The 14,546-nt window shown below is 39.8% G+C and overlaps 1 protein-coding gene across 3 annotated transcripts in view; it reads right to left on the reverse strand.

The window, feature by feature from the left end:
• Window positions 1-415: 415 nt before the first annotated feature.
• LOC135464631 (inositol-trisphosphate 3-kinase homolog) overlaps window positions 416-14,546 on the reverse strand; it is a 49,783-nt gene continuing 35,652 nt past the window's right edge. For all 3 annotated transcript variants that reach the window (XM_064742089.1, XM_064742090.1, XM_064742088.1), the window contains 8 exons: window positions 13,089-13,238; window positions 10,824-10,896; window positions 10,172-10,307; window positions 9,717-9,773; window positions 7,637-7,690; window positions 6,364-6,483; window positions 4,573-4,743; window positions 416-3,985 (listed from right to left, as the gene is read on the reverse strand). In XM_064742089.1, coding sequence (XP_064598159.1) covers window positions 3,896-3,985; window positions 4,573-4,743; window positions 6,364-6,483; window positions 7,637-7,690; window positions 9,717-9,773; window positions 10,172-10,307; window positions 10,824-10,896; window positions 13,089-13,238 — 851 coding nt within the window. In that variant the 3' untranslated portion in view covers window positions 416-3,895. The remainder of the gene's footprint in view (window positions 3,986-4,572; window positions 4,744-6,363; window positions 6,484-7,636; window positions 7,691-9,716; window positions 9,774-10,171; window positions 10,308-10,823; window positions 10,897-13,088; window positions 13,239-14,546) is intronic.

Genomic DNA, 14,546 nt, shown 5'->3' on the forward strand with positions numbered 1-14,546 from the left:
CGTAATGACTGAGGACTCACCAATGCGGTCGCTGTGAGTTCAAGTCCAGCTCATGCTGGCTTCCTCTCCGGCCGTACCTGGGAAGGTCTGCAGCAACCTGCGGATGGTTGTGGGTTTTCCTCCCACCATAATGCTGGCCGCCGTCGTATAAGTGAAATATTCTTGAGTACGGCGTAAAACACCAATCAAATAAATAAATAAATCTTTTGCCACTCATATTCTTCCATTGTGCGCATGTTAGCTCGAAAACGTTGTATATCCCAAACAAGCCTTTGGAAACCTTATCATAACGTAGGTAAAACAAAGCCAAGTTCGATACATTAGCAGCTAACCGCTTCTCTGGAAAGCGTCTATCGTAACTGAAAACACTGGAGTTTTGCACCTAACTCTCCTGTAACACAAGAAAATCCATATATGAAATATACTATATTTATTTGGTCTTAAGAACTTTTAAAAGCAGTCAAAAGGTTACCCTATAGAAATGACATACAACGTACACTGAAAGGTTTCTTTTGTGTTGAGGACCATAACAATATTCTGACGTAAATTACGTACAATTTTAGTCACAAAGAAACTGTTTTAAAGGAGGAGTAGTAATACGGCGGACCAAATTTAATACAGAATAATCAATTTCGTGAATCAACTTGTTCTTATCGGTAAATCCTATATCGACACTGATATCAAATCATTACAAAAAAAAAAATGATCTTTAGCCCTCTGCATTCATTTCTCTCCGAAACGAACAGAACATAATATACAAATAACAATTCAGGTAAAACAGACTTTTTGAAACAATTTTCGCTTGAAAACGCTTGTGTATTGTTACATTGGGTAAATCTCGGTCATTATGCAGCATTCTCGCTGTACCAAAGGTTATATCCCTTCATCTGTTCAAGGTTGATTCTACCATCTTTGGTGGGTTTCTCGAGTTCAGTCCAATTACAGGTAGCCCATTTCAACCAATGAAGTACTAGAGCGGTGCTGTGACCAATCAGCTTATCCGTCTTACGTGTACACGGCAGATTCGAGTTCACATGATCAACCCATTTGGGATTCTGTAGCAACATGCGACTGAAGATTTCGTTGATTACATATTTAGGATTCACTGAGGAATTGAGTAGAACTACCTGCAGTCAAGGGTCTTGCTGCAGTGACACCAGAGAACCACTGACACGCTGGAGGCGCTATAAATATGCACATGGTTAAAAAAAACGATCAAGAGTGTAAACTACTTGACATATAATGGGGACATTTCCTGACGCAACTGGCCACAGTTGTGACCAGGTTATCCATGGACACTGTGCAAATTCCCATGGCACAATACATGTAGTAATTACCCTTAGATTGTAACGGATCACAGATGTCACCTCGAACTGAAAATTTACTCCGTGAAAACTTTGGCCACAATTTCATCAGCCCTGTGTAAACATCAATTAAATCCTGCAAGCTGCAGCAGCTTTGACCACAGGCGTTACGCAAATATCAAATAAATCCTGCTATCTTCCATGGATACTGTGCAAATTCTCATGGCGCAATACATGTAGTTATTACCCTTAGATTGTAACGGATTACAGATGTCACCTCGAACTGAAAATTTACTCCGTGAAAACTTTGGCAACAATTTCATCAGCTCTGTGTAAACATCAATTAAATCCTGTAAGCTGCGGCAGCTTTGACCACAGGCGTTACGCAAATATCAAATAAATCCTGCTATCTTCCTCCTTTCAGGATCCCCCTTTTACCATATTGTTGCTAGAAATGGTTGAGTTGATAGGAAAGCAACACCGGGATACACTGAATTCGACAGTAGCAACCGTTAACCCACGTTCACATCACGCGAATTGTATCGAGTGAAATGAAAATGGGAGAAGTCTATTTTATAAGCCTCGTTCAGACGGTGTGATCTGCAACAATGCAATGTTGAAATGTGCTGAAATATGCAACAATGCAACAATAAAATATGCAACAATGCAACAATGAAATAGTTTGTTTAGATTAAAGAGGGCACCGAACCACCTCTGGTACACTTTTAAACAACCGTGTCCTGGCTTTTGGCTGACTTCAGTTCTTTACAACTTGAGAAGGTCTGATACTACTGCATAGTGTATAAGCACACCATGAAACATATTAAACAAAAACTAGAGATACATATATATATATATAGATACATATCGTTATGTAACTAAAACAGTCTCATTTAACATCTGACCTCGCACAAAAGTTGCAAACATGCTGGGAAATCTTAACAAACAAAGCTTATCCGCTAACAAAAAATAAATTTATGGCAAGGCTTGAGTTCGAAGTATGGCCCCAAATAAAAACATGGAAATAAATGTTAAACAAAGTTACCTCCCTTATTACTGTCAGAAGTTCGTTCCAGTCAAGTGGAAGTCAAAACCTCTTACTTCAAACAAGCATACGGTACTTAATAAATTTATGTCTCCGGTATATCGCTTTTGGTATTCCTGGATGCACATTTTTAAAATAAAATCTTCACAATTTCCGCTCAAACGACTCCCTTTCTTTAGTTATTTTTAGCGAAGGATAATGTTACGTCCCGCCCTTCCAGAAACATTACAAACAAACACACTCGACAAAACGAGGACATAAAATACTCAAATCCAGGCTAATCAAAAATACAGATTCAAAAGTTACAACTGAAGGTCTGGAGAAGGTACATCTCTCTGGATCTAGCCTTCCATCAGTTGGCCTGGGACTTGTGCTTTTCAGTTGCGTATCCTTGGTGAAAACTGTAACGTGATACAGTAACACCTTCCATCACGACTGTACAGATCCGTTCACATAGGTATCCAACTAACAATACCAGAAGTGCGAGGCTGTCATTTTCGTCATCTGACTGGGCCAGTTTGACCACACGACGATTTTGAACAAGACATACTAGTTCCTGCATTCAGAATTCCAGCCTCAAAAGCACAGTTGTCCTCGGTGATTTGTTTGGAACATATCTTTTGTGACAAAAGAAACGTGAGACCCCGTTTATATTCCGCTATCCAAATAGATTCTCTACGCAGGGAGCAAGATGTCCATCAGAGTAAGGTTCAATCATATTTTGTCCCAGTGCTCCGTGTGACGTTACTCCCAAGTTTTGGGACGTAAACATAAAATCAAGGATTTCATAATCTTAGAGATCTTCAGTGATGGGCATCTTAATAAGATGGCACTGGCAGCTGACTTTTCACGAAAATATAAAATTCTTTCCTCATCCATCTATTCAACTAACGAACATTGTCTGATTTCGCCTCCACGTCGAGACTTGTCAACAAAAGATAGTCAGAGTGACACTTATCTAAGGATTAAATACTGATAAACCTACATGGTTAGATGAAACAACCAAAGCTGAAACGACAGGGTAACAGCGTATATTTTTATACATAAAACACAGTACGACCGCTTCGAACAGCTTGAACCCACACGATTTTGAAGAACGCACGATCCGACTGTTCCTGATTGTCACATCACACAGAACACGGTTTGAAAGAAACACAGTCAACATGCAGGCGGCCAAAAGAAGAAACCATAATAAACCCTTCTTAATAAGAAAAATAACTTCTTTTTTGTACATCACCAAAGCTGCCTCCCATGGAAAGGTCTAAGTATCACACAGCACTGATGATGGTAGTTAAAACACCGGTTGTTCGTTTCGTCTTTCAATTTGCTGCTTAAAAATAGTATGGCTGTCACTTGTTTATCACTTCTGCTGTGATCACCTGGAAACCGGAGGCCTGCGGGGCGATATCTCGTGGTAAGTCCCACAAGGGAGATAAGCAGAAGCGGGTTGCCAAGCTACTTCACCGCCCAAACAGGATCTGGGTGAAATAGAAGACACCTAGTGTGTTGGATAGGGAAAGCTTTCGGCGTCAAGGCAACCGAGGTATCACGTGACATCGCTTGCTGTCGTCTGCTCCAGAATTGATAATTGATGTTCGTTATGGTTTTGGCAGGAAGAAGAGAGGTCCGTAAACACCTGTAAAACGACAATGTCTGGAAACTAAGAGATCATCAGCCAGTACAGGCATCTAAACAATAATGGTTTCCTCTCCCGTCGCAAGTGGGAAGGTCTGCAGCAACTTGCGGATGGTCGTGAGTTTCTTCCTGCCTCTGTCTTGTATCCTGCCCACCATAATGCTGGCCACCGTCGTACAAGTGAAATATTCTTGAGTACAGCGTAAAACACCAATCAAATAAATAAATACTTGGAAACGGTAAACAAACCTTCAATCGCCAAAGAATCACCAAAAAACTTATTAAGTGTATAAAGAACAACATTTGGTACGAAAATCTCTTTCTGAACCATGTACAGATTAATACGCGAGGAAGTGAATAGGCAAGCCAAAAAGAAGACATATACATGTATCTTCAATCCAATGAATACATAGCTATTTTAAATTTCAGTGTTCACCCTTCACCCTACAAGTGGGATTTCTCATTACCTGTTAAAATGAATTCAATTCTCTGCGCAGGAAACTTTATTGAAAAGACTACAAAACCCATAAAAATATGCACTGAACACACACAAAAATTTGCATAAAAATAAGGAATCAGGCACTTTACCTGTATTAAATTGTCCAGGCCCGTCAAATAGCCATCCTCGTGATTGCCTAGTACCCAGGGCTCCCTGTGAGTCACTGTGTGCTCTACCGAGAGCGTTTTGGCAAAATCGATCATCCACACTCCAGTAGTACCTCTGTTGTCGAACATAACTAACAAGGAGCTGCCTATCAACTGTTAAATACAACAAAATAACCTGATTTTATAAGTTATACCCTTCTCAACACGCGGATAACGATTTTGTCCACACAATATTTATCAAACAGAAAGCCGTTCTTGAGTATATGTAAAGCTGAGCTAATCGACGCCATATCGCATGCAGACAGCGCTGTATGGTGGCATGACGTCACAATGACGCGCCATGAATGTAGCATCACAAGGAAAAATGACTTCATTTGAGCTCGTCATGCTCATTTACTTCACCAGACACTTTCTCCAACCTGGAACGAATCCTCTGGGTAGGGCCAGAGCCTGTCCAGATCGGGTGCAGTTCAACGATGTAAGTTTGAATGAAGCCACCAGGCACATGGATGAGTCTGGTTCTTCTCGCATGAAACCAGAAACATTATCTTTGTCACAAGCTCTATGATTTTTGTCAGTTCGTCCACAGCCTTATATACGTATTTCAGTCCAGTGGTACTGTCCACTTTAATTGCAAATGTGGCCTTAGTAATCTTTTCCATGTTTTCAAGTCCTCGTTGACAAAAGTACAGTCTCATGTCAAACATAACCTTTAATTACCCGTAAGGGATTTTGGGACTGAGGTGAGTGGTGGAATAAATGTTCTTCCTGTCACCTTCACAAATGACCGGGTAATGGGTTGTTGTACCATTGCCAAGTTGTTTCAGTTCATTAATGGCTGCCTTGATCATTTCACTTGCATCGGTAAATGCCGGGTCTCTGATGATGTCAAATTTCTGGAGGGGGTGGGGGGGTGGGGGTGGGGGGTCAAATACAGTGGGCGGAGCTTTCAGATAGCGATTTGATCCATACCGGAATCTGTTCTGTAGTGAGCACCGTCTTCTTTGCGACAGCCAATGTAAAAGTGCGCTTAAGCTTCATTAAGACTCACGGGCTTGTATGCCTAGAAATCCACATCTTTGTTTTTCGAGGAGGTATTCGCGAAACATTCTTGACGCGGTTGAATAACACTTTTTTGTCGACCGTAGAAAAACTTTGGCCTTTTTTCCCACCAATTCTTCGGTGGTATGAGATGTAAATCGTTTCTTGCCACCCAAAGACACATCGACGCTATCCTCCATTTTTACCAACAAACAAGTCCAGCAGACGACAGTAGGCAGAGTTATCCCCCTTATTATAATCCTGTGCAGTAATTCTATTGCGCAGGGTATATGCCATTTAAAGCTCCGATGTGATTTATATAACCTGTGTGGGGGTGTCCTGCAGTGTATGTCAACAGTTTGACCCGTCTGATCAGCCAATGACAATCGAGAACCACGCATTATGTAGGTATAAACGTGTATATTGCAGCGACATTACAGTCAATGTCTGTGAAATGTCTCCAGAACAAGTCCAAAAACATAAAGCATTTGTTCCACAAAATACAGTGAGAAATCTACCTTATCTAAAAACATTTCTAAACAACAAGTTTTTCATATCCTTTTCTTTGTGGATCTTTACTGCTTAATGCTAAGAAATTAACACTACTCTAGAGAAACTCAAAGATGTAAACAAGTGTGTTTTGTGACTTGCGTCTCAAGGCTACTTTAAGTCAAACAAAAAAAGCAAGTCGATAAAAGCGTTAACTGTACGGAGAAAAGTAACAAAAACTACCTCGTGTGATTTGAAGAACTCTGATTTTTCAAAGCACTGTCGTAGATGTAGCAATTTATCTTCGATAGATTTTCGAATTCCTTCAGAGCTGTTGATGAACCTCTCTATGACAGCTCCAACCTGTTGGCAAAACAGAATCCATTCACTGATTCGCTGAAGTATTGATCGAAAGTCACCAAGACGAACCCCGGAGTAACTGTTTGCTTAAAACAGATTTGCTCGATCCATTTAATACACGAAATATTTGGATATGGTAGTTTAGGGAGAATAAATAAAATTCAGAGGGTGAAATGTTATCATGGGTCGCGTTTGTCATTTTACTCATCATTTGCATGACTTCTGCAGGACTTGCCTCCTGCACTTCTTTCAGACACCTTAATCACCCTGCCAAGGTGAATGAACGCAATTCGTATCACCACCTTCATATATATTACTGATTGACTTACTGGTCTTTGCATCCATTTAAGCATTTAAATGAACAGGCAAACTGTCAGGAGGCCGGTTCCGTGTGAAAATTTGCCAACTACCACAATGCTTTAGTTTTACACTTTATGCCGCATTTCTTTACGTTCACTTCCCGTATTCTAAACTATTCTACTGTTCATGTACTACCTTCATACACCGATAGTCCGTATAGCGATAGAAGAAACCGGAGAGCTCAGAACAAAACACCGGGTTGTGGTCGTTTTCCACCGGAAGCTCAACATGTGTACGTATGTCATATTTTATCGTAGACGGCATCTCCATTTAAACTTCATGCAAGACCACGCAAACTGCTCTACAAGCGATGTCATCCACTCTTCGCCACAAAGACCTCGCGAGCAGTTGGTTGACTTGTCCCTTTATTATTAGCCTTTATTATTATTATTACTGATGGTGGATGGCTTACCGCGTGTACTCCGATTGGTTCCATCCTCAAAACTGAACGCGATCATTTATTTTGATAAATTTTGATTTATTTGATTGATGTTTTACGCCGTACTCAGCGATGATTTAAGAGAAAATGCTTAAGTGTGGTGTTAAAGAATAAAAAAATGACTAAATAAATAAAGAAATCAACTGTTGCTTAAGGAGATACAATTCGATCTAACCAATCGTTTGTCGTAAAGCCAAGTTTGCTATACATTGGCTACTAACATATAAAACAGACTAAAATTATCCATTCCCAGATATGATAATCGCGAGATAAGTGAATCTGGTCTTTTGACAGGCAGGTATCAAATGATTAAACAAACACTTGCAGGGACTATCAGTTGTCAGAGAAACATCTTACCTCTTCCTTCGTCTTCACCTTCTTAAGGTCCGTGATTGGTGTTTGTCCAGATACCTATTGTTAATAAAACTATGTTAACGTACAAAAGCTAAAACACAAAGTCGAACATTTTAACGTATGTATGAGACTTCTCAAGCTAGTAACAGGACATTTTTTGGGAAACTATATATAATGTGTTTTTTTTTTTAAAGTAAAAGTGCGGCCCGCATTCATTACGCCAGATGCAACACATAAAGGTTAAATCAAGTGTGCAAAGTTGCAAGCTTTTCAAAGCAAACATGCGGCCCATATTCATTATGCGCGATGCAACAAATAAAGGTTAAATCAAGTGTTCCACGTAGCTAACTATTTCAATGAAACGGTAATAAAATGATGGAAAAAAGCGCCCCTGTCGTATTTTATATGACATGCAATACACCTGTCCCTCGAGGATTGTCCCCCACCTTGGTTAAACTATTTTCCCTCACTTAACACGTGTAGCCTCAGAACACACAACACGATGGCCCGGAACAAATAGTCCCCAAGGAGCAAATGATGATCCATGAATGATTCAGAGAGAGAAAACAAGTTTCAGTTCATATGTGGGAGTGCAAGCTCTCAGTTTGATCTTACCACACTTAAGTAATAAACAAACGGTCGTGGTGCTAACTTCACAGCGTTGGTCCGGAAGGCAGTTTCAATAAGGCATGAGTCATAGCCATAAATAGCAACGCATTCTAAGAGGCACCTAGGGACATTATATAAATCATTCACTAGTGCAATCCTCGCCAAAGCATAAACACCTCTTGAATTAGAGAACAAACGATAGCCCAGGAAAGGTATGCAATGCCTTTCGAGCAATTTTGTCTTGAGGCCAAACTACTTTATATCATCATAACGTTTCCAGCGAGCTGGTCCATATGTATCTAACTTTGATCAGCGACACTAAATCGAACGGCGAATCATCTAGACGCATTCATACCGTATCACTGTATTTAGTGGATATAGTTCCACGGTACATCTGTCCGCACAGCCCTCATTTGTAATTCAGATAAAGTTTAAATACTCATAGTTTCTATTTTTTGGCTTTTTTTTAGAGGCGTTGGGTGGGGGAGGGGATAAGGGCAAGTGAAACCATATTCCTTGATTATCTTTGCATTGTTTGTTTGCAGGTTCGTTTATAGGTCAGTAGTTTGATTCCATGAATTTAACATGGGGGGGGGGGGGATAAGGGCAAGTGAAACCATATTCCTTGATTATCTTTGCATTGTTTGTTTGCAGGTTCGTTTATAGGTCAGTAGTTTGATTCCATGAATTTACTCAAATTAACACCTGAGTCGTCAAATCAAAGCGTCGAAACAATCACATACCAGCCGTTAAGCAGACTATTTCTGAGCAATTCCGTATATACTGTTGAGTTATGTAAGGCATAATTTTATTAATTAAAAATTTGAAGGGTCAACCTCGTTTGATCGATTTGGGATGTCATTGTATTAACAAATGAAAACCACAGTATTAAACCTGTCAGGCCATACGTTGCTAAGATACTTTATCATCTACCAAATCTTTCCATTTTGATGATTTCCAAACGAAAAGGACCGTCAACTATTGGCGCTAAATAATGAAAAAAAAAAATAACAACAGAAATGGGAAAAATGCACGTAAGAACACACACAAGAAAACAACAAATGTATGCTGTTAGGTCAAGTTCTGTGTTTGAATATCTTGCACGGTCGATACAAAACGTTGTGTTAATTGCAAATTGAGGATTTCGTATATGTTGTAAATACTTATGATGTGGATATACTTAAGACATAGATAACCTTGAGTCGATACAGTCGGTAGTTTGTATATCTAAAGCTTTCATATCTTTGTGTAAAGCAAAACCTTCGTTAAAGTACAAGGCTTCAAAATATAAATAGAACAGTTTTCTAAAATACTGAATGAAAATATGAAATTTTATTTCGGTACGGGAACACCTTATTTCACATTACCATTTAACATTCGCCTGAATCACTCACACCGACTCCTCCCTCCCTCCAACACACACACACACACACACCAAGATGTGTATTTAACAATTCTTAATGTTGCCACTTACTCTGATAGCCTCAATCCGAAATCCTAAAGAGGCAGTTGAGCTCTCCTGTTCTCTGAACTGATGGAAAAAAACAACAACACACGTCACACTGAAATAGTTTCGACCAGGAAGCATCTCAGACTAGTGTAAATACAAAGGCAATGATAATGAAATGTAGACACATTGCCATGCATATATTTGTACTTTCGTCAAATCTACATCACTCACATTTTACACACAATAAGATATGATTATCCGTGATAAGTGGCGACCAACAGAATTTCATCCAAACTGGTACGTGACACGATTCTAATAACATGCAAGTCTCGATCTAAAGCGTGATTTCGCCTTAAATGAATGCCAAGCCCCAAAATTATATCGTAACAGTGATTTTACCACCTTTTCTCACTAGTCATTTGGTGCAGGTACAGACTTTGTGTCCATGATTCGTGAACCACACAGCGGCGCACACTCACCTGCATGTATCTCAACTTGGTTATCGCCCTTTCGTCGTGCTCCTCCGGCGTAGGCGCGTCAGGATCCAACCTGATCATCTTCTCGTAAAGATCCTTCCGCATCACAGGGTTCTTTACCTCGGCCTCCAAAAAAGTTCTGAATAAAATTGGAACCAACCTCCTTGTTTTTTCTCATTCATGATTGGCATACATGTACTGGCGTCAGACATATAGCGTGTATTCGCCGTTTTTGTTATGAATTCACCTAACGAAGTTGTCAAGTTATGGGCTGTGTAAGCTCACTGCCCAGCTTGTCAAGAAACCCCCTGGCGTAAGCGACGACACCGGCTGGATTCTGACTCATTAATGGGGCTACGTGCCTCGAACAAAGTGTTTATGGATTTGTCTAATAACACTGCAGTGACGGTGCGATTTATGCTACAATCAGTGAAAACAAAACTTTCGTGAAGTAGTCAATCATACAAGACACAAAACCATAATTTCGAACTCCCTGAAAACCAAAGGATTGATGACAGGACCGGACAATTCCCATTTCATCAGGTTGCTCCAGACGTTAAGTTGCACGGCAAACTATGTGATTTATTCTGACTTCATCACTCGGTTTGCGGTCCAATTCATTCAGGTAACAAATAAGGCAAGAGAAGGAACTCACCTGCATCCCATCTTGATGTCCATTATATTGGGATCGTGAAAGTTGTGTAAAAGATCTTCCATCTCTATAAAAACTGTTAAAATGGGTTAAGAACAATTCCGTAGAACAAGTATTGTACGAAGAGATTACATGTCAAGTGTGTTTGAAAGTCAAGTTGAGTGTTTTAACTACCATATTAAAATCAAGAAAGGTTTTAACTACAATATTATCATCACCGTGTTTACTTAAGAACGAAATGACTGTTTCTATATTCCCTTATCCACAAGGTGTGTTTGGCACAGGTCCACTTTGGGCACTGAGATTAAAGGCATTGAGATTCATGGGCAATGATTTACTAGATATTGAAATTACTGGTTTTTGCATTCTTAGACCGAGAGATTGTGCATCAGTATTATTGGGCATTGGCATTCATTGACAGCGAGGTGATTAAACTTTACCATTACTGGACACTAATATTCAAGAACAGTAAAACGGCTTGTCATCATCATTTCCGCATGGGCATTAACGTGACTGGACAGTGATATTAGCTGACCGAGACAGTCTCCAGGGATCACCCCCACCCGAGACCCACATTAAGCTGCTCCCTGAAGATTACTTCAAACAACATAATTTATTACTGACTTGTTTCCAACACCTTTCTCGTTTCAATTAGTTAACATAAGGAATGCTTGCATTTGTTATTCCTGGGAGATACTGGGAGTCAAATCTTCCTAATGGACAAGACGGGTATTTCGAGGTGATGAAAACGAGTATCTATGAATAATACATTACAATGTTTCTGCCGCTAAGGACACCACTTAGAGAGTCCATTAGCATCTCACACATCTCCAGGAAACCTCTTTCAAGTTGTCACCTGGCATTAAAATGTGGGTAAATGATGAAAATGCCATTCCCCCCAAAAAATCCTTGTTCTAACGTTTACTAGCTGCAGTAACATTGCACAATTTATTGTTAACTGCTATTCTAAGGCATTTCTGAGCAATGCTTCCAACTATTCCCAGTAATCACACTAATATTGAACATACAAGAACAATACACCTGTCTGTAATCCACGATTCATTGTGGTTTAAGACAACCGGGGTTGATCAGTACATCGAGTATATCCCTTGCGCTACATACCTATCGGAGATTACAATGGCGTCGTATAACACTGAGGGTGAATTATAACAAAGCCACCATCGGTCAAGTGTCGTATCTATTGGGCTCAGTATGCTTTACCTGACTGTCATTTCTGTACTTTCCAGTACATTATTTGTTTGTTTTATTCATCTGATTGGTGCTTTACGCCATATTGGAGAATATTTAGTTGTCCCTATTGTCTCCCTTACTTTTGATACCGGATCCAAGACAAGATGAAAGATAGAGCGAGTCAGCCCAATCAATACAGCATTACATATGCAAGATACCCATATCACATTTCGCACTCGTTGGTCTGTGTCTTCATACATCACAGCAGCATTGCTCTATGTTTCTCTATAATATTCCGGGGCCTCCGTGGCTCAGTTGGTTAGCGCGCTAATGCAGCGCAATGACCCAGAAGTCTCTCACCAATGCGGTCGCTGTGAGTTCAAGTGCAGCTCATGCTGGCTTCCTCTCCGGCCGCACGTGGGAAGGTCTGCCAACAACCTCTGTGCTCTGCCCGGTTTCCACCCACAATAATGCTGGTCGCCGTCGTATAAGTGAAATATTCTTGAGTACGGCGTAAAACACCAATCAAATAAATAAATAAATAAATAACTATAATATTCCATATCTTTTCAACCGTAACACGTTTAACCACCTGATACTTTATAGACAATCCATAAAGCCGACAGGCCGCGCCATACCAATATTCACTGCGACACTGTCATTACACAAATTCTTCTATTCAACCTGGCTGAAAGAAAAGACGGCAGTATCTACTTAACTATTTCCGACAAAGCGTGGGAACAGACATAAAGAGCAGCAGTCATTTTGTCTAACGTGACAAAGCTCTGAAATTAGATTTTTAATCTCGAATTACGAAGCTAAGGAAACGTCATTTTGGAGAAACCAGAAACACGATATCGCTTCACACGTACCATATGGCCTTTATGTCTACAGGGCAGGAAAGCCAGCGCTGGGATCGCGTAGCGTCACTGAAATGGCTCGCACCTGATTAGTAAAAATTGATAACATTTACTCATATGTCCGCGTTTTTCCGTGAACGACCAACTTTGGATGGGATACGTTATCAATACACATGTGGTCTATTAATGTCTTTTTTTAAAGCATCATAAAGGATACAGTCTCCATTGAACTCCACCTCTCTGTAGAACGCAGGGACAACATCTTTCGCCGCATCATTCATCAGAGCCTGATAGGCCTTCACTTCACTGTTATCCTTCGTCAGCCGTTTCTTCCAAATAGTGTCTGGCCCGGCTGGAGCAAAAGACCCTAAAAACAGAGAAATTATGAATAAAAATTTATAAGGTACATATATATGGTGTTTAATTCCCACAGAACTTGATTGCCTGCGCTTTATCGGTTGTTTCAACATAAAGGCTGAAAGATCCATCACGACAATGCAAATGGAGAGTTTTGAAGTCGAACTCTTTTATCGCTGGAGGTTAAAAAAAAAGTCAATAGGCAGCTATTTTTATATGATTACATTTTTATAACATGATCATCTCAAAAAATTTCACAAATTTCACAGAGTATTTTAGTGTAGACCAAGGACAGAGGGAATTTAGCGACTAAACAGTTCGATCTCTAACCTCCCCTCTTCAAAGAAATTATGACCATACCAATAGAAACAGTAAAATAGAACATGTGTCTAATTGTGTCTAATTCCACTTAACCCGGGGCCAGAGGCCTTGTATACATCGTGTTGAATCAAATGTGAGATTGGTTGTGACGTTAGATATACGAAGAGTGCAATCAAAACGCAACTGATATACATATATTGACCATAGACAACTTATATACTAGCATGATACACGGTTTAGATACTGATTAAATACAGTGGACCAAAAACATTTCTTGCCTCTTACCCTAATCATTGAAAATCTTTCACAGCTTCTTTTTGCATTTATCCGTAAAAATTTCTTACTTTATACACTGTCTTTAGTTCTTTGGTGGCTTGTGTTGAACGTTGTTTTGAAAACTGGTCTCGCAATTTTTGACTCGGAACGTCCATTTTGGCAGACGGCTGGTATACGAATATCTGTTTTGATGCCTAGATTTTAGATGTGTAGTATACACTTTGTACACATTTTAACTGTGTACTAAAATATCACTTCACACATGAAATAATTCAGTTTGCATGGACATCATTCGCCGATAAATCTCAAGTACACACTATAACCTCATTCATTTGTTTGACATCGATCAGGGTTTAACATTGTATACTTAGAAAAACAATAAAACGTTTCACTTATATATAACACCAAGGCTGATTCAGATTCAGATTCAAATCTGAATGTTTCCGAAAACAAATCCCACACTTTATTTCATCAGGTAAATGTACCTAAGAAACTGAAGTCCGAACAGCAAAAGGTGGATTTGAACACCCGACCTTATTGGTCTAGGGAAAGATGAAGTATAACATAAGCGGATACTGTTAGCAAGAAAGAATACTAAAAGTACAGCTTAGCAATGCATGTGCCTTAATGATTTGAGCCGTCATTTCATGAAGCCTTATGAAGCAAAATCCTGAAAACAATTTCGTGATCCCCCCCCCCCTCCCAAGCAGCCCCCCTCCCG

Source organism: Liolophura sinensis, chromosome 4 (genome assembly GCF_032854445.1).
Source record: "Liolophura sinensis isolate JHLJ2023 chromosome 4, CUHK_Ljap_v2, whole genome shotgun sequence".
NCBI classification, from domain to species: Eukaryota; Metazoa; Mollusca; class Polyplacophora; order Chitonida; family Chitonidae; genus Liolophura; species Liolophura sinensis.